At 41.3% G+C, this 24168-nt stretch overlaps 2 protein-coding genes across 3 annotated transcripts; one reads left to right on the top strand and one right to left on the bottom strand.

Moving 5' to 3' along the window:
- Nucleotides 1-1061: 1061 nt before the first annotated feature.
- Nucleotides 1062-6465, bottom strand: LOC309696598 (myosin light polypeptide 6). 2 transcript variants are annotated; one of them, XM_082517877.1, is made up of 7 exons: nt 6369-6464; nt 5938-5965; nt 3729-3872; nt 3453-3626; nt 3159-3236; nt 2634-2668; nt 1062-1557 (listed from the first exon to the last, which is right to left on the bottom strand). In XM_082517877.1, exons 1-6 carry the CDS (start codon nt 6369-6371, stop codon nt 2640-2642), a joined length of 456 nt encoding a protein of 151 aa, XP_082374003.1. In that variant the 5' UTR covers nt 6372-6464; the 3' UTR covers nt 1062-1557; nt 2634-2639. The 2 variants fall into 2 exon arrangements, with proteins under 2 accessions (XP_082374003.1, XP_082374004.1); XM_082517878.1 differs by lacking the exon at nt 2634-2668 and having other exon boundaries at nt 6369-6465.
- A 10583-nt stretch (nt 6466-17048) lies between these two features.
- neurod4 (neuronal differentiation 4) lies at nt 17049-19958 on the top strand. The gene is made up of 2 exons (XM_082517874.1): nt 17049-17240; nt 18171-19958. The coding sequence occupies exon 2, from the start codon at nt 18177-18179 to the stop codon at nt 19233-19235; it is 1059 nt and encodes a 352-aa protein (XP_082374000.1). The 5' UTR covers nt 17049-17240; nt 18171-18176; the 3' UTR covers nt 19236-19958.
- The last annotated feature ends 4210 nt before the right edge of the window (nt 19959-24168 follow it).

The raw sequence follows: 24168 nt of genomic DNA, 5'->3' as shown, positions 1-24168 counted from the left end.
TGGCTGAAAGTGAAGTATCTAATTACAGTAGAGAGCTGAAGACAGTCTAGACGTAAAGGATTTGGTGAATCTGTTGCTCCTGAGCAGAAAAAGGAGGATGTAGCCGCACCGCGCCTGGGCCCAGCCCCCGGCTCTCTCTCCTGGCAGATTCCAGTTGAAAGTTAATTGGACGGGGAGAGGTCTGAGACAGGCTGTGCTGAGGCCCATTAGTGATTCCCCTGTCGAATGCAGAGCCACGAGGATCACAGACTCACAAATAGGAGGATTAAAATAATCAATAGCCTTGACTTCCATCGACCACACACATACACACACACCGAGTAATTAGTGGACAACCTATTCAGCACTGGACTATGACACCCTCCTGAACCTTACCCCACACACACGAGCTCCACACTCCAATAGCTGTAGTGTCTAATGAGGGGAAATAGTTGTGGCTGCTTGTGAGGAAAGTGAAGAAAAGGTCAGGAAGCCACCAAACAGCCCTCTACTGCTCATGTCTGTGCTTTGTCATTTCCTCATTTCTCTGAAAATTTACAGCATGGCCAGAAGAAATATAAAAAACAAAACTTTTAATGTTTCTAAACAGCTGCTGCAAACAGATGAGATCCTACATTAGAAACTAGTGTCACCGGAAACAAACTCCTGTACAATAATTCTAATTTGGCTCAAGTCAGCAAAAAGGGCTTTTGAAGGCATGTCTTTGGTATAAACCGTAAATTCTGACAGTCAACCAATGCAAGTGTAGTTGTTTACACATTTGCTTAAGAAGTGAAAGATCATTGGTTCGATTCTGGGATACAAAAATCCCTTGGGGATTGCACCAGGAAGGGCATCTGGTGTAAAAATCAAAATTGAATGTGTGCAGCTATACGCTGTGGTGCCCCCATGTGAATAAGGGAGCAGAATAGAGCAGCTTTCTGCACTGAAGGCTCAAGCAAGACAGATATCAGCAGTAATACTGCCCTCTTGTGTCAGCAGAAACCCCCCCACAAATAAAGAAGATCAATACAGCAAAATATCTTTCACTGTATCATACTAAATCAAACAAAACAACCACATGGGCTCTCAGAAAACATTTATTTAAATGCAGCAACAAAATCTGTTTGAATTCTAAACACAGAAAACTTTTTTTCTGCCTTAGTATGGCTTTAAATACACTGGTTTACCGTACAGTCAGAAACACTTTTATTCAGCCGTAGCAAGTCTTAGCAATGACACAGCAGGTTGGTGACAGTATATGTATTTTAAAGGTCTTATCTAAAAAAATTATAATAATCAGAAGTTATTGCATAATGATTTATGTTTTCTTACATGATGAAATGCTGCTGCAGGTAATATAAACCAAAATGAATAAAAGTTGGTCACACAGGTGAAAAGGCCTGGAAGCAAAACCTGGATCTTTTGTGAGGAATGTAAAGGCACTTCTTAAATTAAAGATGGAGTAATAACTCATGGAAAGAAGCTAAATGGAAAAAGGGGGTACATGAAAAAAAAAAAAGAGAAAAAAGTGGGTTGCTCTTCGTCTTCACCCGCTCATAACCATTCTGACCAGTTCTGTAAAGGAGAAATAAAAGAGAAGTGTGAGTTTCATGGTATCAGTTTTTATAGAGACCCCCTCCAACTACAGCATGTGGAGGTAATGTCCCCTCCTCATCCGGCTTTGCTGAGCCTGGGTGGGAGATGCTGCATTTGGAGGCAGATCTCTCCACATTCTGCTCGCCCAGAGCAAAAGAAGGGTTGAAGAGGCAGGGATGAGAGAAAGAGGTGAAATCACCTCAACCTCCTATTGAGCCAAAGCAACTGGCAATCTAAGATCCAAAAAGAGCTGGTTAGAGAAGCCATCCTCGTTGTATGCTTTCCTCTAGCTGAGAAGAAGAGAAAAGCGAAGAAGGTCAAGGGAGCTACAGTCCAGTTGAGAGACGGCCAGCTACAAATTCAGTTTCCAGTAATACAGAGGAAAGAAACAGTCAGCACAGGAGCGACTCATTGCGATTCTCTTGTTAGTAGAAAAAGGGACTGGTCCACTCTCCCAAAGCTGGTGACTATACCATCTAAAAATGTAAAACATGACTATCTGAAAAGGTACATCTTATATGTGTGTTGCATCTGTGAAAAGACCAGTACCTCTGACACCAGTATAGTAAAGGCCTGTTTAATAGCACCAGTGACATGCAAACGAGATTAGAAGAGCTGCAACATAACCACACCACCACACCAGTCAGTTCGAATGCCTTCGCTTCATGGCCACCGGGCTTTTCCTGAATGAGACCAGTCTCTTCCCTGTGTGTCCACCATATCCCCATAAATATAGGGGGGAGTCATAGACACATGCAGAGGGCCATGCTGCAGGCCAGGGGCCAAGACAGAGGGCTGCAGGAGAGAGAGGGACAGAAGAGCAGGAGGCTACACATGGGTCAGAGCCTCAAGTAGAAACGAGGAAGACCACCAGGCTTTCCCACATACATCTATGGGTCAAATCTACTTAGCAACAGCGCACTGTCCCAATTTACCAATACAAACAGCGCAACTAAAGCTGACTAGCGTTAGGATGGCCTAATGCAGCTGGATTATCTGGAAACTAAAAGCAGGAAAGCCTGGAGGTGCTATCCAATGGTATACAATGCCCGTACCGGCCCTCAGCCTGACATGATGTGACGAACAAACGCTGTGGAAGAAGAACATTAACACACTGTCAGACGCTGACATTTAAACAGAGCCTCTTACAGAAGTCCATTAAACAGAAGAGGTAAGAACAGGTATTAGAAGACGCCAACATGAATGATACGGAGCCCCCTGAAGGGTCACAGGAAGGAATTTTGCAGGGTTACGTTTACGCTGAAGCACAGGAACGTTTGCATTCCTTCAGATCCATATGAACACTTGATATGTTTAATAGCACATTTATGTCTATGTGACACTTTACTTTTACCCCTTTCAAAAGGCTCAGTGAAATGGACGCCAAACTCACACATACATAACTTTAAGCTACATTCAATTGACTTTTCAGAAAATGCACAATAACTGAAGTCAGCATAGCCTACACACAATGAATGCCATGCATGAATTTTGAGATGAATTGAGATGATGACATCCTGTTGCATTAGCTTAATTGTAGCCAGCATCCCATCTTGACCTTTTATATCATCAGCTCTCACCTTCGTAATTGATGCACCCATTTGCATCTTCGTGTCCTGCCAAGAGCGTCTCTACTTCCTCCTCTGTCATTTTCTCACCTGATAAATGGAACATAACAGAAGTAATTTAAAACTTACAAATTAAAATGTTGGAAAGATAAAAATACATTTGCAATTCCCTGGATATCAATTTGTATACCAATTTCAGGAACAATACGCTTCTGGAACTTGAAATCAATGTAAGTAGTGTGATCCCAACAGAGTCCTACATTTCCATTTGAATAGCTATTAAGAAATGATAACAATATAGCTTGCCTAACGTGGTGAGGACATGACGTAGTTCTGCTCCCATTACTGTGCCGTTGCCCTCCTTGTCAAAGACACGGAGTCCCTCCACGAAATCCTCCATCGTCCCCTGATCTTTATTCTTAGCAATGGCCTGGAACATGGGCAGGAACTGCTCGAAGTCGAGCATTTTGGTGTTCATCTCTGCAAAAAAGTAAAAATAAATAAGGCAGGCCTGTGTCAGAGAAGATTCCCTTTTGTCACTGCTGTATGTAACACCCAGTACGTTCAATCTTGTTCCCTCACCCTCAGACTTGGGGTTGCCCAGGACTTTGAGCACCTCGGCGTTAACCGGATTTTGCCCCAGGGCCCGCATGACATCTCCACACTGGCTGTAGCTGATCTTCCCATCTCCTGTCCTGTCGAACAGCAGGAATGCCTCCTTAAACTCTGCAGGACACACAGACACGTGATAAATTAAAGTATGAACATGAATTATTTAAGACGAGATGTTCATGAGTATGAGCAGAAATGATAAAGAGATAGGAAATGAACTGGAAATGAAAGCAGAAAAGCAACAGATTGGAAAAGAACAAGAGAACAAGCAGACTAAAGAAAGATCCTGATTAAGACTAAATTATAAACTTACAAGTTATCTGGCAAAACAGACAGGATGCAAAGCACCGAACTGACAAACCTGCCCAGCTTTTGTATGACACTCAACGCATGAAAATGTTAGCCAGTCTCACTAAGATAACTGATCATATTGCGAAAACTTACACTTTACACAAATGAATCTTTGGTAAAGTGTGGTGCAAAGTTAAAAAACAAAAAAAAAAACCAACAAAAAAACAAAACACCATCTGCACACCATCTGATGATACTGCAACCATCACTTCCTCAAAAACTCTTTACTACAGTTACAGTCGATTTACTGCAGTTAATGCCTGCATGTTAAGGGTTTGTGCATTTCCCACCTAAACTATTTCACAAGTTGTGTTCATTCTTAAACAAAGGTTAAAAAGACTCAAACCTGTATTAATACAAGGCATCAAAAGCAGGCAAATCTCTCTAACAGGCAGTGACGTGCTTAGTAATTTTACTAGAAAACAAATGCAACAAAAACTCAATTCAGCCAACCGCTGCAAAAATGTTAATCGAATAACAGTTTCAGTTAAGCTTCATGCTGATCTAGTATCACCTCTAACAACCTCTAATAACTTTTGGACACCCTTTTAGCTTTGATCAGACACAAAAGGCCATCTAGCACAATAGTCTTGGAGGTAGCATTTTCTTGCCAATGACCAGAGGAGCTTCATTTAACACCATCACTGTTTGGCAACTCCACATATTAATATTGTATACTACTAATGAACAGTTAATAAACCTCTGAGGCATCTAAACCTTCTTAAGCCTTTACATTAAAAAGTATTGAGCATCTTTGTTGCTGCTCAAGTGGAGTCAGCTTTATCAACTGTCAATGATCTAAAAATCAGCCATTCTAGTGTCAAACAGTGAAATAAATGCTTGCCTAAGCTCCAGCAATCAGGGAGACACGGAGCATGATTACACAACAGCAGGCAGTTTCTAATGTTATAGAAAAAAAAAAGTCCCCCCCCCCAAAACAAACAAACAAAAAAAAAGGCGTAGGCACTGTTGTGTAGTTTTTTTTTCCCCCTGTTCTGAGGAATGTCTCTCTTCCTTTCTCGCCTGCGAGCACTTTTCCCAGCACCATATTTGGTTATTAGAGGAGTGGAGAGAAGGAGGAGGAGAGTGAGAGTAGCTCTGGCCTATTATGTCAGCTATGATTAAACAAACCAGCCCTAGGACAAAACCCATCCACCACTTTATCCAGCACCAAAAATGGGCAGAGTGGAGATGAGCTATTTGGAAGATAGCAGGCAAAGTTTATGGTACACTGACAAAAGCGGGAAAGCCTGCGCTCTAACAGAACAAGACTTGTGAGAGCAAATATGGACTCTGGCCATGATTGGCTTTTCAAAACTTCTTTCAAAATAAAATAAACCAAAATAAAACTGCAACACACATCAAGGCCGGTGAGTAGTACAACATTATGTGCAACTATGGCTGACTTTGACGTACCAAACACCAGTGCAAAGCGGCTATCGTACACATTTACGACAGACTTGGCTCCACAACCGACATGCAGATCACACCCTAAAACACTCCGAGATGGCCATCAGTTTAGTGTAAGGCGTCCCCTTTACAATGACTTACCATGAATCTGATCCAGGTTAAATTCAATCTGGAAAAGGACAAGCAGTTGCAAGTGGAAAAAAAGTGATGAAACAGTACGAAAATATAAAAAAGGAGAAACAGAAGGAAAACTTAGGTCTAAGGCCACGACTGCTACTGCTGCTGTGGCGGACGGAGGACTTAGAGCAGGATGATAGTGGAGGTACAGGGCAAAGTGTCATCTGGAAAAAGCACGAGTGAAAGAACACCAAACAGGAGAAATACGATGGACATGCCACAACACAAAAGCAAGACTCACCGAGGATTTGATCTTCTGAGAAGTCAGACTGTTTAAAAAGAAATTAGGCTACATGAAAATGGTTCCTTAAAGCTGTGCAAAGCTCGCTCGCGTTTACATCAAAGGATCTGTGAAATACTTTACAGTTATTTAGATTGCCTGAACTTGCAGATAACATTTCCCACCGTTACCACATTCACTAATGCTTAACCTAAACCCAGTCATTACATTAGTCGACAAGTCGTATAATTGTTAACTTTATCCGCCATTCAAGCTAGTGCTAGCTTATCTAAAGTTGCACTTCCGCTTGCGCCCAGCGGTCCAATTCGGATATTCAAGTTCATCTTAACATCTCTGCAAAGTTCGGCCATTTTGTTAAAAGACTGAAAATAATATCTAACTGCATAACAACTGCGGTAATGCTAAGATGTGAATGAGGGAAAAAAACCCACCATGGCTGTGTCGGCTAAGGTGTGTCCGAGACGACGGCAAACCAAAGAATGTGACGGGTCGAGTGGAAGGTGGGGTGAGAAAAACCAAGCAGGCGTACGTCATCACGCACAGGACGCAGGAACTGACGTCTCGGCAGCTGCCGCGCTCCATATATAGAAACAAAGCTGAAGGTATGGTATGTGATTTACAATACATGGATATGGAGCCTTCGTTTTATGATTAAGGTGACAAGTAAATGGAATAAACGGCTTAGGCCTTAAACCTGATTTTAGGCTAAAAGTGGATTATGATGGTCGGCCTGTCCTTTCCTTTATGGTTATGGTAACGTTATTCACAAATGTCCATTAATTAAAATATAGATTTTTTTTTAAATTTGATTTTCAGATTAGGAAGAATGATGCTATTGTGATGATGTAATGATGTAATGATGTCTGCTGCTGGGTTTGCAGGCTGTGTTTAAGCCACATTTTCTTCAAGCCATATTTTGTGGCAAGCCCTCTGTCCCGCATGCACTGTGAAGTTGGACAAACCTTGTTTCAGCTATCTACTCTGCAAATTTTTACAGGATCAACATCTTGCATGAGCATAGAATTGGAAATGAATTTTTGACTGAGATTAAACTTAAAGGAGTTAATTATTTAAGTCGATCATTAATCAATGAGCCACTAGACCCCTTTTAAAAGAAATTATTTTAAGGATGTTATATAACAAAAAACACTTGCGTGATTGAGCTAAGGGACCTGCATTAGTGTTGTGGGTGTCTGGCCATCCAGGAAAGATGGATTTTTTGAGTATAGTAAGATCATGGACTGATGTCATATCACTTTATAGGCCAAAGACCTTTTTTTATTTCCTAGATGGCGGCCAGGCTTCTTGTCATGTCTGTGAAGTGGGTAACTTAACATGGCCCACATATCCTCACCAGCTAAATGGGGCAGTCTCACTCTATAAAACAGTGCATGCAGTGGCAACACTTAAAGCATATGAGGATGGCAGCAAAAGCTGGGGCACAAACCAAGCTAAGCTATATTACTGCACATATAAATACATTTTTTAAATTAAGAATGATTGCCTATTCCTGCTTTTAACCTTTTAACATTACAAGCCCACATGATTTTGATTCAAATGTTTTTAACAAGTGGTCGAGGTTAACTAAATTCCTATATCCACTGAGGTTTTTATATCAGCGCGCCCCTGAAAGGACTAAAATCCCCATAAAGCAATGACATTCAAAAGTATTCAAACATCCTGCTGCAATACTGGTTTATATTTGTTTAACACATGCAAACCTTTTTAACATTAATCTTGTAATGCCAGAAGGACACAACTGGTGGCTGGGTATTTTACAGCTGACAGTTAAAGTGTAGTGTTAAACACACACTGCAGCTGGTATACACTCACTGGCCGCTTTATTTGATACATCTTACAAGTCCTGGGTTAGACCCTCCTTTTTCTTCAGAGCAGCCTTAATTCTTTGTGACATAAATTCAGAAATGTGCTGGAAACATTCCTCATTTTGACACGTCAGCAGGCATTTGCTGGAAATTTATCAGCTTCACATCCATGATGCAAATTTTCCATTTTGCTACTTACCAAAGGTACTCTGTTAGAATGATATCTGGTGACAGTGGAGGCCATTTGAGTGCAGTAAACTCACTGCCATGTCATGTCATCACTGTCTGAGATGTTCTGAGCTTTGTGATATAGTGTGTTATTCTGTTGGAATCAGCCATCAGAAGATGGATACCCTAAATAAAGGCATGATCATCTGTAATACTCAGGTAGGCTGTGGGATCCAGATTGCCAAGAAAATATCCCCCACACCATTATACCACCACCACCAGCAGCCTGAACTGTTGCTACAAAGCAGGACGGATCAGTGCTTTCACGTTATTCTGACCCTTACTGTTCAAATGTTGAGGCAGAAATCAAGACTCATCATACCAGGTGTAGTTTTTCCAATCTTGTGTTATCCAATGTTGGTGAGCCTGTGTGAATGGTAACCTCAGTTCCCTGTTCTTCTCTGGTAGGAGTGGCCCTCGGTGCGGTCTTCTGCTGCTGTGGTGATCTACATCAGGGTTCCATAGCTTTTGCATTCAGAGATGCTGTTCTACGTGCCTCGGTTGTAACAAAGGTTTGGGTAACAACCAGTCTTGCCATCCTATTGCCTCAAAGCACATTAAAAGTCTATATACTAATACTAATCACCTTGAAATTCAGCAGGTTGTGCTGACGATGTCTATAAGCCTAAATGCCTTTAGTTGCTGCCATGTGCTTGCTGATTACACATTAGCAAATAATAAATCAATAAAGTGCTCAGTGAGTGTATGCCACTGTGCCAGAATAGTGGATGCAGATAATTGTGAACAATGAAATTAATGCAAAGTAAAATAATGTCACTTTCTAAATGATCTCATGATCTTTTGACAGAAGAACTTATTGCCTTATTTAACTTTTGAGGGTAAGCTATGAAGTAAATGTTTAAAGATCTTTGGATACAATAACTGCAAAACATCAGAGAAGTATGAGAAGGTCTATTCTTTTGTTTTAATCTCATTACTTTATCTAGAAAAAAAATAAGAGTTTGCTCACTTTGAATTTCAATGGTCTTAACTTTCTTTTTGTAGAAATCACTCTTGTGTGGGTTTTGAGATACAGGCAACGAATTTGAATTATCCTTCTGATGACAGAAATAGCACATGCTGTGACAGGAAACTGTCTCTAAGGGGGCCACTCACTGACTGACAACCAGTGCTGCTGTTACTGTCCCATTTCTTTGATTAACTTAGATTCTCTCTTGGTCTTTTTAATTAGCTGCACAATTAAAAGAAGCTACTTTGCAAATAATTAGAGATATTATTTGGAATAAATTTCATAAGAGACCACTATTATGTATCTTTCACTGAGCTTTAATCTGTTTTCTAAGAGGCATTAATGACATACTGGGTGTAAAACTAGACTGGCTAGATGCGACTCATACTTTAGTCATACTTTATGAATGCCCCACATAAGCTCTGTTACAAAAATATGTACTGCAGACGACCCACTCACCTCCAAAGTACTGGGATCAAAAGGTGAATCAGAGGGACGGAGCATCCTAGGCTTTTGCTCCGGTTTTGGAGTTGCAGGAGCTGAAGGCATGCAGGGATACGGAGGACCGAGTCTGGGTTGGGTCACTGATGAGGGAGACTTCTTAATGGAGGGTTCTCTTTTTGGAGACATTCCTGATGTCCTGGTAGAGTTACACTGAGTGTCAGATCTCTGCACTAGCAGCCAGTATGGCGCTGAGAGAAAAAATTTCAAGCTATGAAGTAAGTTGGGTGTATCCTGTTGAGGAGAGGGGGGAGGAGATCAGATTTATGATGCTGATGATGCTCAGGGACTGGCAGGTGGATGAGGCAGAGGTGAATTAGTGAAGCAAAGCGTAGGAGGAGTGGAGATGAAAGTGAGGGTGTAAAATAAAGAAGGGCCAAATATAGAAATCACCATCCTCCTCTGACTTCATTTATTTGGGTCAGAAGAGTGTGTGTGTGTGAGAGGGAGAGAAGAGAGAGAGGATTGGGTGCTAGTTTGTGCTATAAATGCCTAGAAACAGATGCAAAGCATTAAAAAGCTTACATTTCCTGAACCAAGAGTCTAGAATATGCATAGTTCAGTGAATTCTGACAAGTGCATAAGGTACTATGAATAGTCATTGATTGGGCTGTAGGGGTACTGAAGTATCTCCCAGACAGGCTGTACACCAGACAGATCACCAGTGTATCACGGGTCCAGCACAGGAAGACACACACATTCACAGCCACAGCATTGTCTTTGGATTCTGGAGTTCCTGCAGGAAATTCACGCAGGTACAGCGAGAAGATGTAAACTTTACAAAGAAAGGCCCCAGCTGGCAGGTCACCTTCTGGCTGTATCATTGTACCGCTGTGCTGCCCAAGATTGTAACATTCATTCTAATTTTATGCTACGGATCACTCGAGGTTGCTAAATTTATTCTATCTTTTCATTTTAATATACATTTGGGGTTAATTCACAATAATATTCACTTAGTTGTAACTATTTTTAAGTGTAAATACCTTGTCTCGTGTCCAAAAACAGTTTTCTAGTGCAGACTCTGCCTATAAAATAACATTAAAGAATATCTAAAAGCACTCCTAAATCAAACATGCAACATACAACTTGCTTCCCCTTGTGACAAAGAATCAGCTAGAAGTAGCTTTATTTTTACATTCTGATGTTGTGGTTGTAACTCCTATAATATTACATGCACTACTGTATGTGTAAGCCTCTATAGTAAAGTGTTATAGCAAGCCATCATCAAACCTCAGACCACCATGGTCCAGTTTGAAATGTGACAATGTTCAGTAGTCAAGACAACCCTTTAATCACAGCTCTGATCATCACACAAGCAGAAATGTTTTAATTTATTTCCTTTGTGTTTTCTGTGTTTTCATCAATTAATCATCTGCTGATGATTTACTGGTTGAGGCTTATTTTCAGTCAACAGCTTTGTTTTCAGATTAAGTTTCCCCCCCCTAAATAACAAGATATGAGTGTGTTTAGGATCAAAACGAGATCTGTGGTTTCATTAGTTCAGTTTCTTCTTAAAATGAAACTATTTCATTGTCATTTTAAAAAAATTACGGAAGCTGATTTGAAAAAGATTTTAGGATTTGATTTTTGGAACCAACCCCCCAAAATTTTACTTATACAATTAAACCAAATGATTATTATTTGATTCACCACATTTAAGTGCACATTATAAGTTTTTCCCACGGAATAAAGTTGCATAAAAATGTAAAAGATGTGGCCTTTTATCGTAATACACTACTATCTATTCAAATTTAAATTTCAATCTTGAGAGAATTAAGAATTTCAGTTGAGAAACAAATAAGTAAACCCGATGTAAACGACCTCCTGCGGCTGCCCTGCAGTACCTTCACGGCCCACCAGTAGAGCGCAATCCATACATTGGGAATCACTGAACAAACCCATCAGCCGTGAGGCGCTCTCAAAATATTTCACTAGATGTCACAATTGCACCACAGCACCATACGTACTCGACCCCATTAAACATTTGCCCTTAAATGATGATGAATGAATACAATACATCCGCTCACGCGTTTTAATGGACCTTTATGAGTGAAGTTTTTATAATAAATTATCGAACTTTCAGCTGTCAGTGTCGAAATGTTTTACAACTTCTGGTTTCGCTCTTTGCGCTCATCCAACAGTTTTTGCTCTCCGCTAGTCAGTCACATTTGGGGACAATCCATCGCACGCTCAATAGGCCTTGAAATCATCATTTATGTGTCCAGTGCGTCTAAACAATAGCGACATAAGACCCTTGCTGTGCGCCCAACGGCACTTCTGGTGCTTTATAATAGCCGATCGAACATGCAAAACTAGGGTACGAAGGAACAAAATTATCAGCCCATTATCAAAATAAAACGAAACAAGAGAAAATATAAACAAGGGAAATATTCAGATTTTTTTAAATTCACATTTTTTTTTATATTCATTAGTTTATTTTTCAGCGTTAATCCTATTAATGCTTTCAGGATGCAGACCATTCACTTGCCAGCTGATTGCTGATGAGTCTGCCGAGCAGACAGCTCAGCGTCAAATAGTTTAAGAAGATTACCAGGGCTTCACGTTTTCCTCATCATTTCCAACAATAATCCACCGCAAGAGGCTAATAACTCTGAGAATACCCTATACATCTGCTTTGAAATAGATTATCAACCATATATGCTGTAATTAGCAAATTGAAATATTGTCCTTTTGTGTTTTGCAGGTGTGTATACTTATGAAATTAATTTTCTAAATAAAAAAAAAACTACCATCAGCGGTTCCTTTATTTTCCACTTTGTGTTGATTGTTGTGAAAGCAGATTCAATTACTTCAACTTAAAGGAAATGTTTCAACAGATCCTCTGAGCTGCCCCAATTGACTAATGAAATTATGGCACTTCTACCTAATGTCATTCAAAGTCCCCCGCCTGCTACAGCAAATCTCCACACCACCTGATTTATTTTTAATGATATTACACCCCTCGGTCGCCTGTGTCATGGTAATAATCGGGGCTGCTCCAGCTGCCTCTAGATCACATTAGCCAGGCTTAATATTGACAGTGCCGGGCCCACTGAACAATGAAGCTATGGGGATAGAGGGAGCTTAGAGGCTGCCTAGCCAGTGGGTATTCTGCAGGAGGTAGTGGAGATGCAGGCCAGGATGCTCCAGTTCCCTATGCCCCGGAGGACTGGCACATCATTAGGCAGCATCTTCTATAGTCCTGTGGAGATTTAAACCCACCACTACCAAATCCAGACCCCACCCAGGCCCAAGACATCAAAACCATACTGACAGGGAACAATGAAACTAGTGGCAACTTGATTCCCTGCTATTTCTTCACTGGAAGGAGAGACCTGCCAGGACAGCAGCTCAGCAGCTGCACCTTGTAGGTTCCTGCTGTGACAGAGTATTTGGATAAGGTTCAAGGAGAAGCGATCTGCAGGGCTCACCTTATAACATCATAAAATAGGCTGTTAGAAGTTCACTCTAATGGACATACAAACCTTTTTTTATCTAAAAAAGAAGAAGAAGAAGTATAAATAATTACATAATATCATGGCTAATGCATATATATTATTTTGATTTATTAACTGATTTTTCTCTTTTTTTAACCAAATGTATTATAAGAAAAAGAAAAACCTTTTGCATCCAGATCTGATTAGAAAAGTGCTTTTATCCGTTAGACAAATTTATGTTGTAGGCTCGTCTAGTTGCTGTATTTGCATAATGGTCACACTGGGATTTCAGACTAGGCCACTTGTGGGACACTTGCACCTGATCACAGAGACACTATGGCTCTTTGCCAATCACACCTTCGCAGTTGATTCTCCCAATTAAAAAATCACCTGAATTTGTCATCACGTTTATCAGGTTGTTCAATGTCAGTTGAATGTCTGTATACTCAGATTTTATCGTCTATCCTAAATTGTTGTTTGGATCGAAAGGGGATTTTGTATTGGGGGCCCACAGATTACTGCCGTTGATTAGTGGTTGGGTGTAATCCTTTCAGACCCTCTCTCTCCAAAACACCCCTGGGATATGCCCATCTCCCAGAGGACCGGCAGCATGGCAGATGGACCCCCCCCTCCCTCCCTTCGGCCCCCTCTAACAGCACAACGAAAAACACTGTTGATGTCCTGGGACGGAGGTTGTAAAGTATCCTGAATATGAAACCACAGGCACCTTTGTTTAATGGCTCTCTCCCCACTTAGTGAGAATTGCCCTCAGGCCCGATTCCCATTCTGTAGGCACATTTCTGCTCGATTGGAATGTTTTCCAAATCCATTAGCCCAAAGGAAGAGGAATAAGCTGCAAACAATCTACTCATATTTTGGAGATGAAATGCTGCCTGATCTTATCTAAATGCCCTTTGTGATCCAGGAGACTCTAATTTATTGGCACCATATGGATATAACAAGGGATTTTCCAGAAAAAAAAGGTATCAAGTTGAACATGGAATTATGTTCAGACACAACAGGATAAATAAACCGTACACTTTTCTGTGGAGCATGGCTGCACACACACCTTTATTCAGTCTGCCATGCTGAATGTCAGCAGTAGGACGTTCATGTAAATGGGCCGCAGTTGCAAAAGTGTGAAAACTTACAACTGAGCTCTGAGCTCTTTACATTTAGTTTGCACAATTTAATTTGGGAGAAACACTTCATTTAAAGATCTTTCCAAGTCTACAATAAAAAATTCAGAGAAGTCTGCTTTGTAATTGTATTCAGCCACAATGAACAGCAAATGGAAGGAAGACTAAGACGTCTTAACACGCAACATAAAATAACTTGAAATCAGATGCTGCCAGTCGTAGAGAGAAAACTGCATCATACATAGTACAAATGGGCTCAGGACACTAAACTCTGAACAGTGAAGTTGCATCTCTCTCTAGCCTAACCGCCCTGTGCCACATCACCCCAACTAGCATGCCAGCTCCTCTCACAAATCCAAGCTTGCTGCATCTTTTATGCGTACAAGGGGGCTCAGCTTTCAGGAGCGAGCCAGGGAGCATGTGGAGCTTTAATTCCTATTGTATTCGTGCAGTCTTGGTGTGTGTGAGTGTGTCTGTGTTTTAGCAAAAGAGGGAGCGGGAGATAGAGATGAAGAAAAAGACGGAACAAGGACCCATCTGTCAGCACAGTGCACCAATCCCTCCCATTCCACTCGGAGTCCCAGGGGACTAGAGCGCGAGACAACTCACTTGTGGCAGTGGTTTTTTGTACGGAATGGGGTTGCCCCCATTAATACCAACAACAGCACTTAAAAAGCTAAAGTGGGGCTGGTACTCTTTTAGTCGTGAACATAAACTTGTCTTGGACAGCTCATGCCAAAGCTGACAATGCATTTCTTTTTGGCCAATCAATCAAATCAAAGCATACATTAAAATCTGATTTATGTTCACAAAATCTTCATTATTAAAATGCATCTCTTTGAAACACAGTACGTCAGTTCAGTAGACTGTGTAACTTTACTTGTCTACTTTAACTTTACTTGTTGCAAAGATAAATATGTAGAACTATCCCAAGTTCAAATCATGCAAACTCATCAAAAGTTGGTTCAGATCATCTGTGTTCATCATGACCTCTTCCGGAAGGTTGGCTTTCTATGTTATTGCTTAAATGGGAGCAGGGCAATTCCCTTTCCCTTAGTCAGTCAGTCATTTGGGAAACCGATGGGGATTGTCGGAGACTGCTAGGCTCCAATTCCCCATGCAGGCTGCAGGTGTGGCGTGGCCATACTCACACTCCTGGGACAGAAGGAGAGTGTATGTATTTGGGGGTGTAGAAGTGCATCCACCAGGGGAGCTTTGGGCACATCATATTAGCCACATACACAAAGGACAAGGCTTATCTTCCTGTCCACATACCTTTATGGCCAGTGCACTGACCAGGAGTGATTAGAGAGGTAGATAAATACTGTTTCAAGCACAAGACATCTACTCGCGAGTGACGCCTCAGCATCCAAGCAACAGATGCCCCCACCCCCCAGTTGCTCCCATATTCAGCCATCTGTTAGCTTGTGTCTAATAAATCGTTTGATAAGTGCCTGTTTTCAAGCGCTTCTTGTCAATTAATCGCGTGATTATATCTTTCCCCCCGGAAATACTGCTCTTAAAAACAAGGAAACTTCACCGGATAGTCGAAAAGGTTCAGTCACGAGCACAGCTGTGCGCAATCGCGCGCACAATTGGGATCAATGCGGGGGCACGTGCGACTCGCGAGACCCCGTCTGTCAGTGGCCGGTTGTAACAATAGACCCCCACTGAGCTGCGGCTCGCCACGCACGACGACTGGCGGGCGTATCTCGTGCTTTGGCATTTGTAGTTAAAAGTGTGCAAAATGACCAATATTTACATAAGATTTGTGAAGCCTAATAAAAGACGTAAACTCACGTCACGTGGACTACGCGTTTGATTCAAAGAGTCTACTGAAAAGTTAGGTTGTACGTGTTTAAAGTTTAAACAAAAGACAAACAAACAAACAAACAAAAAACGACATAGAAAGCAAAGCATAAAAGCAATTAGTCATAAGCCAAATGTATCATTGATAATCCAGTAACTAGACGGTGTAGCTGATTACATTTCCAAATGGATTCTCATAAGCATAGCTGATCTAAATGTGTCTCGATCGCAGGACCAATCGACTAAGTAATCAGATTGCCAACTCCTTGGGGCCAAATATGACGCTAAAAATTGAAGGAAACAATTGAATGAGTGGTTGAACAGCGCACACACCTGCTCTCCGCACACCACGCTGTCAAAATCACTTAAATACGCACATAAGGAAGAGCGTCTCTTAACTCATTGAAGATCAAGCCCACACTGCGTTTAATGAAGTGGAAAATGTATAATCCAACCGACTAATGAAGAGATAGACAATCGATTACGATGGTTAACACACTCGCGCAGCAGCAAACAGTCCAGTGGATTTTACGATTTCTGTGTTTTCAGATTTGAGGGCAACAACAAGAGATCTTCATTCAAGTCAGATGTGATTGGAAATCTAACAGCAAACTCCTGCGTAATACTGAAATCTGTGATGGGAAATTATTGAGTTTATTATTGAGTTTGAGTTATTCTTTCTTCTTTTATTAAAAAATAGCTTTAACATATATTTCAATTTGCGCGCAATCGTGGTACTTGTAGACCTATAGCGGCAATAATTTTGCAACACAACTTAAAATTAGAAAAAAAAAGTAGGATAAGGCGGGATTAGCAGAAGATTGGAAAATGATTAGTTTTGTTTTAGACATAAACATATTTTTAGATAGTGGTATAAGCAAAGTCACATTTGGGGAAAGAGTCTTATGAAAGGCTGTAAGATGCTAAATAACACTGCATGTGCTCCTTAAACTGCTACCAAGTGTTTTCAAGTTCCTCTTTGTTGGCCGCTGTGCATTTCTGACGTCCTATACACCCATCCTTTCGTAGTTCACGGACTTCATGATTAAAAAAAATGTTATGCATGTACCCTGTCTCACTCTCTCGCTCGCTGCACATTTGCCAAAACTTCTGGTCACGAGCACGCCACGCGCGTTTGGATAAGTTGACGGTGGGTGGGGCGGCAGAGGGAGGGACTTGCCGGTTAAAGGCAAAAAGAATATCAGCCCGATCGTGTCATTTGGAGATGAAAGTTCCAAGCGTACTCATGGCCATCTGAGGGAGCAGAAGATTAAGGGACACTGGCCGGTGCGCGAAGAAAGAAACACAGCAGTTGTGGACTTATCACTCTTTTATTAGTCTGTTTAACATTTAAAAATCTGTTGTGAACGAAGCGAAAACGGATCCCAAACAGGTGAGTTGACATTTTATGTCCAAGTCTTGTGAAAGAAATAGAAAAAAACCCATATGGCTCACATTAGAGCTAATAAATTTAACACATGAAATTTTTGCAGAAAAAAACTCTTAAGCTTATTTACAGCTGTGAAAACCTTTCAAATCACCCAAGCATCATCCTATTATTTACAGTTCTATCTTTTTTATGTTCAGTGGGATGTACAGTAAAGACAGAATTACGAGCCCAAAGTTCGCTCTACAAGTTACTTTAAATTACTTTAAAAATCACAAAGTAGGACTTTTTTGCACAACAATAACAAATATTCTTCGTTTCACTTAACATTAAAGTACAAAATAACATTTAAAATGTGATTTTGGGGCGATATAGATTGCTCTGCAAAAAGTATAATAATAATAATAATAATAATAATAATAATAATAATAATAATAATAATAATAATAATAATGAAGGTATTCTAACAGAGAAATGTGTGTGTGTGTGTTGGGGGGTTACATGTTTGTTGATTTGTATGTTGCCTGTTTAATCTTTGAGCTTTATATACTGAGTAAATCCCGTGGTGTCCCAGATTGACAGCGTCTCTGAAAGACTGGAGAATAACAGCAGGGAACCACTCATCCATCTCATTCTGAAAACAGCCATTTATTCATTAATATCCAAATTTCACAGTGAGATTGATTTGAAATAATTACTGGATTTATTTCAGAACTGTTATGCGACAGAGGTGCTTGCACTTCATATAAGTGATCTGTCCATACTGCCCTGCTGAAATGAGAGCACTCTCAGTCAGTGTGTGCTTCTTCTGGTACCCATCAGTTATAAATAATAATACAATTTTATCACGTTATGGGGAAATAGCCTCAAGGATTTACATTCACAGACACTGAATCCCAAAGTATTGAATTTGTTGTGTGGGCTCTTTTTCTTTAGATCAAAATGATGACCAAATCATTTGGGAAAAGTGGGGATGTGAGTGAGCTGGTGAGCTCCCTCAGCTGGCTCGATGATGACGGCAGCTCACAGGATGGAGATGAAAGCCCAGAATTGACGGGGCGCCATGGCCTGACTGTAGGGGGTCGCCTCCGCTCCTGCACAGAACTGGGTAGTGAGGATATGGAAGAAGAGGAGGAAGAGGAAGAGGATGAAGAGGATGGACCAAATGGAGAAAATGCTCCCAAAAGGAGAGGCCCTAAAAAGAAGAAGATGACCAAAGCTAGACAGGAGAGGTTTCGTGCACGGCGAATAAAGGCCAATGCCAGAGAACGTTCTCGTATGCATGGGCTAAATGATGCTCTGGATACTCTGCGCAGAGTGATGCCTTGCTACTCTAAGACACAAAAGCTGTCGAAGATTGAGACTCTGCGGCTGGCCCGCAATTACATCTGGGCTCTGTCGGAGGTGCTGGAAAGTGGCCAGTCCCCAGAGAGTCATGGATTTGTGGAGATGCTGTGTAAAGGTTTGTCCCAGCCTACCAGCAACCTTGTGGCTGGCTGCCTGCAGCTGGGACCCAGTCCGATGATTCTTAATAAGCTGGAAGACAAGTGTGGAGGTCCAGGAATGGGTAGTATGGTGGCTGGCCATCCCCTCAGCTACCCATCCCCAGGCCTTCCCAGCCCACCCTACGGCTCCCTCGAGGCATCGCACCTCCTCCAAATGAAAGGATTCAAGGGGCCTGTATATGACAACCCCTCCCCTAACGAGTGCAGCAGCAGCACTCCTCCATACGATGGGCCCCTCACTCCCCCACTCAGCATCAGTGGCAACTTTGCCCTGAAGCAGGAGCCATCTCCGCATGAGTCAGAGAGGAACTACACACCCCACCATGCTCACTACCTCTCATCCCACCATTACCCCACGTCCACGACAGGCAGCCTACCAGGGGGGCCTCAGGCCCACCCACTCTTACAGGCTTCTCGCTACGAGTTGCCCCTGGATGTGGCCTTTGACTCCTTTGCTCCCCCTCACCTCATCACCTCTCACATGGGTACCATCTGAAATGTGATAGTACCAGTGAATGAGTGACTGTTATGAATAGCCAGAGTAGAAGCACTGCTCCTGTATAAACTGCTGTAAAAAAAGGATGACTGTGGTACTGAGTGTATAGAGAAAAATGTTTGCTTTTATGTTGTCTAGTACTCTGGGAGAGCACTGAATGCTCAGAGAGAAGACTCATCACCTCAACTCAATCTACCTGAAACATGCACCCATAACATTTATTATTGTATTTATTTCACTTTTGTTTATATGTTAATCTTCTTTTGAACACATTGCTCCGTCAGTTTTTAAAGAGTTGAAGTAAAAATTAGTTTACCAAATCAGATGTCCTTGCTGAAGCATTATTCAGATGCTTATGTTTGAACAAATACTTTATTATTTACACGTCTACGTATAAAAAGAAATTGATCAAAAAGTCCCCCATTGTGCACTGAGGCCTACAGCCAGTTTCCTTCTGAATTTAAGAAAAGCAATGCATTTATTTATACCTGTATTTAATATTTATTTTGATAATGTCTTGTCTGTTTTATATTTTTCTCAGCACAGTTTCTGTTTCACTGTCTTGGGTTGATGCCAGCCACTGGTAGCTGTACTGTATTTAATTTATTTATTTTAAGTCTTTCAGGTACTTGTTCATTTGGTGTCACAATTTTTGTCATACTGTACTGTTAATATTTTGCTGTTTCGCACTTAATTAAATAAATATTCTTATATTATATGCTATTTCCATAGTAACACGTGTGCCATGTCTTTTTGTGATGTTATGCTCTCATCCATTTCTTACATTTTAGTTTAACAGAAAGACAAACGCATGCACTAACTGGCTGTAAACACAAGCTTGGTACAGTGATGTTTTCATTCATTTAGATTTCTTTTTGCGTTTTAGTATTACACTTATATATAAAGCACAGTAGATAATACAGAGATGACTCTTTTTGCTAAGCCCTCACATCAGAGGACAAATTATTTTCATCAACTCGATTACAATTTCAGTTAAATTACAAGTTCTGGTTTTAAAAAATAAATAAATGTGAGTCAGCGACAGCTGTTACATCGCTCTCACTAGCTTTGTGCATCGTTTTAGATGCATCATTTTCAGAATATCCCTGTAATCTGGTCACGATTACCAGCAGGTGCAGTATTGGGCATTTTTCTGTACTCATAAATGCATTTTTACATGCAAAATAAATATTACACAAACAACACAGATAGCTAATTAGTATATTTAGATTTCTGTGGCTCTAAATCATTTTACAATAGAAGAGTGTGCCAACTAAAAAAAAAAAGGGGAAATCAGCAAGACTGGATGAAGGAGTACTTTGTGGCTGGGAAATAGAGATCTGTTGCATGATATGAGTGTGTGCATGTGTGTGTGAGAGAGAAAGAGTCTGTGCATGATGTCATTCAAAGGCTTGCTCCGGGGTTTCTATCAGGTCAGGCGGGAGGCTGTTGTGGGCCATGGGAAAACTGCTCCGGGGAACAGGTGAACCTGTCACAGCTCTGAGCCTCTATCGTTGGCTTTCTCTCCCATGTGTCCCATTTTCCCATGTAGCTCATGCCAAAACACTGAAGGGCAAGAACTCATTTTCCAATAATTCATCCAGTTTTACTGAATGGTAAACTAGCCTGGCTTTTCTTTGAGACACAGCACATGTGTAAGAAGGATGCTATATAGTAGCTAAGAAGATTAGCTTTTATGAATATTAAAATAATGCAGTCTCTACATACTAATGCCATAAATGGGTAAAAAGTTCAGCAAAGCAGAAATAAGGATACATCAATCCAGAGATAATGTAAAGCTGGCAAAGTTCCTAAAACATTTATATCACTCAACTAATGACCGGAGTATCAGTTTTGACTTTCATGATTGTGCTGAGGGACATGATGACTCTTGAAATAAACAAAGAACAGGGCGGCAGAGTGCAAAGATGAAGTGCATGAGTGTATTTATCCTTGTGGTCTTTTGGCCAATTGTTAAAAAAAAAAAAAAAAGGGGGAAGGTGCTTTTGGATGCTGTTCTCTAAGAGGACTCCCCCTTCGTTTCCTTCAGCTACCCCTCCAGAGATTTGTCATTTCCAGTCCTGGCAACAGTGGAGAAGGGCTGGAAAAGAAAAGGGAATGATTGTTTTAGTGGGCGCCACTGGTCTATTGTGAACGCAGCCTGTTCTTTCTCTTGACCTGTGACCTGTATTGTTGTTGGGCTCCTCGTTTGGGGAGGTCAGACAGCTGGGGGAATGGTGGGGGGCTGATGGACAGCTGGGCCAATTTGGGGAGAAAGAGAGAAAGAGCAGAGAGTGAGAGCATAAAAGAGAGAAATGGGAGAGGCAAAGGGAAGTAAGTGTGTTGTGGAAGAGTGGAGAAGTGGAGAGAGGAGCAGAGGGCAGCAGAGGTGACCGAGGTCCTTGATCCTCAATTGCAAGTTTGTCCCCTCTGCTGCTGTGTGTCAGCCGTGATGAAGGAATGACACATAGCTCTACACACAGGCAGACAGTGTGAGAAAGTACTCGTAGAGTAGCTGATGCATGCTCTTTGTGTCCTTGCTATTCGGCTACAGCAAAAACAGTGTGTGCGTGTGAGAGAGAGAATGTAGTGGTTTTTTTTTTTTTGGTGGTGGTGGTGTTGGGGGGGCTGTTACGACTTATCCTCCATAGTCCATGGACTATACATGAGTGGGTGGATATGGACATAATCCCTATAAATTGACTTTGGATACAAGATTAGAAAACACAGGACAGTCTTGCGCGAGGAGCATGGCGGAGATTTTCATGCAGCAATTTCAGAAATATATACGTGCCATAAGCTTTTAAAATGTAATTTTTTCTTGCTAATTTGTGCAAAAAACCCAAATTATTTTAAAATGGAAAAACCCCCAATAATTATTGTAATAAAATACTTAAAAATAGTAGAAAGGTTCATAACTTTACAGTACCATATATCACAGGCGTCACACACACATCAAGTGGCTCTTGTCTATAATAAGGGCATGATGATGAGGGTCTAGTAATGGGAAGGGAACACATGCTCTGTGATGCCATCTTGGCTGAGGCGACAGGCAAGGGAACACAACCTGTAGCTCAATCCCCTGGGAGAGTGAGGTCATGTCAGATATCAGCACACAGGGGTTATGGGTCCCATGCTTCAGCTAATGATTTCTCAACTTTAGTACTTTTTATTGATATATGAATATAGCCCAGTAGTTGCTGACAGCATGAGCCTATGTATAGCTTTATGTCTATATAAAGCACAATTTTTCCTCTAATTCACTTCTCTGCTTATATTTTCTTGTTTTCGTGTACAGCATGCCTAATCCGCTAGCTAAACAAGAGTTGCTCACAGTAAAATGAAAAGGTCCTGATCCATAGGAGGTAGATGGAGGGATAAAGCATTGTGATTAAGACTGTATTAATGGGGCCATAGGACGTTGGAAGGCTTTAATCAGTGTCTGTGTGCCGATAATCCCTCTGCCTTTAAGCTGAGGGTGAACACAGTGATTCTCCCTCCTCTTGGGCCTCAGCGCACATGCATAAACACACATGCTTGCTTCTGTGGGGTGCATAAGGCAATGGGTGGCTTGGTTGAGATGTGGAGCACCCCCAAAACAGAAACACCCTACACTCAGGAGCAGCTAGGATGACCAAGATGATGGCTGGAAAAAAAAGGTATGGGCAAAGACAGAAAGAGAAAATGGAGCACGGTCTGACTGAGTAAAATAATTTTTTAAAAATGTACTGAGCCAGAGGTTTAACTTCATTTATTAACTAAATTCTAAGTAAGGTGTTGTTAAAATGACAGCTTTCAGTCATAAATAGTCAATGATGTTTTTTTCCCTCTGATAAAACACTAAAACATCAACTGAAAGTTTAAATATTTATATTAATGTCAGGAAAAAATAATAAAATAGAATTTAAGGGCTCTTTTTAAAATATGAAACATGAACTCAGAAATGGAGGGGGAGGAGGAGAGGAGGAGGAGAAGAAAGAGGGTAGCTCCCAGGTTCATTACCTATGGAAGTGGGTGTAAAGGTGACATTGTGCGCAAGTGGATGAGGGGTGGACCTTCCCCTCCCAGACTTCTCTCCGAGCATTAGGGTGTTAGAGTTAAAGAGCTTCTAATGGGATCTGGATGCTGTCGTGTTTACCCTGGCCCCCCTGCACACGCCCACTACATTGTGGAAGTTTCTGGGCTTAGGGACACCACAATGGGCTGAGTGTAGGGACAGATGGAGGTCCCTTTGGAACAGGGCACAAAACACAGCCAAGGTAGACGGGCTGCGGTGTCTTAGAGGAGAAGCAGCCAGAAATGAGAGAATATTTGATGAAAAATGAAAATGAAGTGAATGTTTATCCCCCCCCCTTTGTAATACAATGAACAGTGCAACTCATTGTCCTTAATCTGGCCGTCTATCAGCAAATTCATCATTTAAACACACTCACAGACTGTGGTCCACAATCACAATGGCGTCTAAGCTTCTGTGTCAGCTGGCTTCTTTACATGCCAGTCATTTATCCTTTTTATAATATTCCCATCAGAACTTTTCAGACGGAGACAAGAGCGTGAGACTTTAAAAGTTACATTAACATCATCCTGCCTTTCTCAGTGTATCCATTGCGCTCATGACATCTTTTAATTTGCCCTTTGTTTATGAGGGGTTAAACCGGGTCATATGAGGGGGTAAATGCTGATGTCATTCATTTTGGGCACTATGGAGAATGAGAGGAGAAGATTCAGTGATAGATGCTGATGAGAAACGTTGGAGGAGGGTAGAGGGAGGCACTGGTTGCAGGAGCAACAGATGGGGCCGGACTGGAAAGCCCAGGTTGTAAAGTTTCTGTTAGTAACATCTGTCAATTTGTCCATCTGCTACACTTGCCGCTTACAGTTTATTAAAGAGAAACCTATTTCATGACCAATCCTTTCTCACAGTCATTAATAA

This window comes from Aulonocara stuartgranti (assembly GCF_965226115.1).
Source record: "Aulonocara stuartgranti genome assembly, chromosome: 20".
Lineage (NCBI taxonomy): Eukaryota > Metazoa > Chordata > Actinopteri > Cichliformes > Cichlidae > Aulonocara > Aulonocara stuartgranti.
The sequence above is the reverse complement of the archived record's forward strand: the minus strand, read 5'-3'. Positions and strand labels throughout refer to the sequence as shown.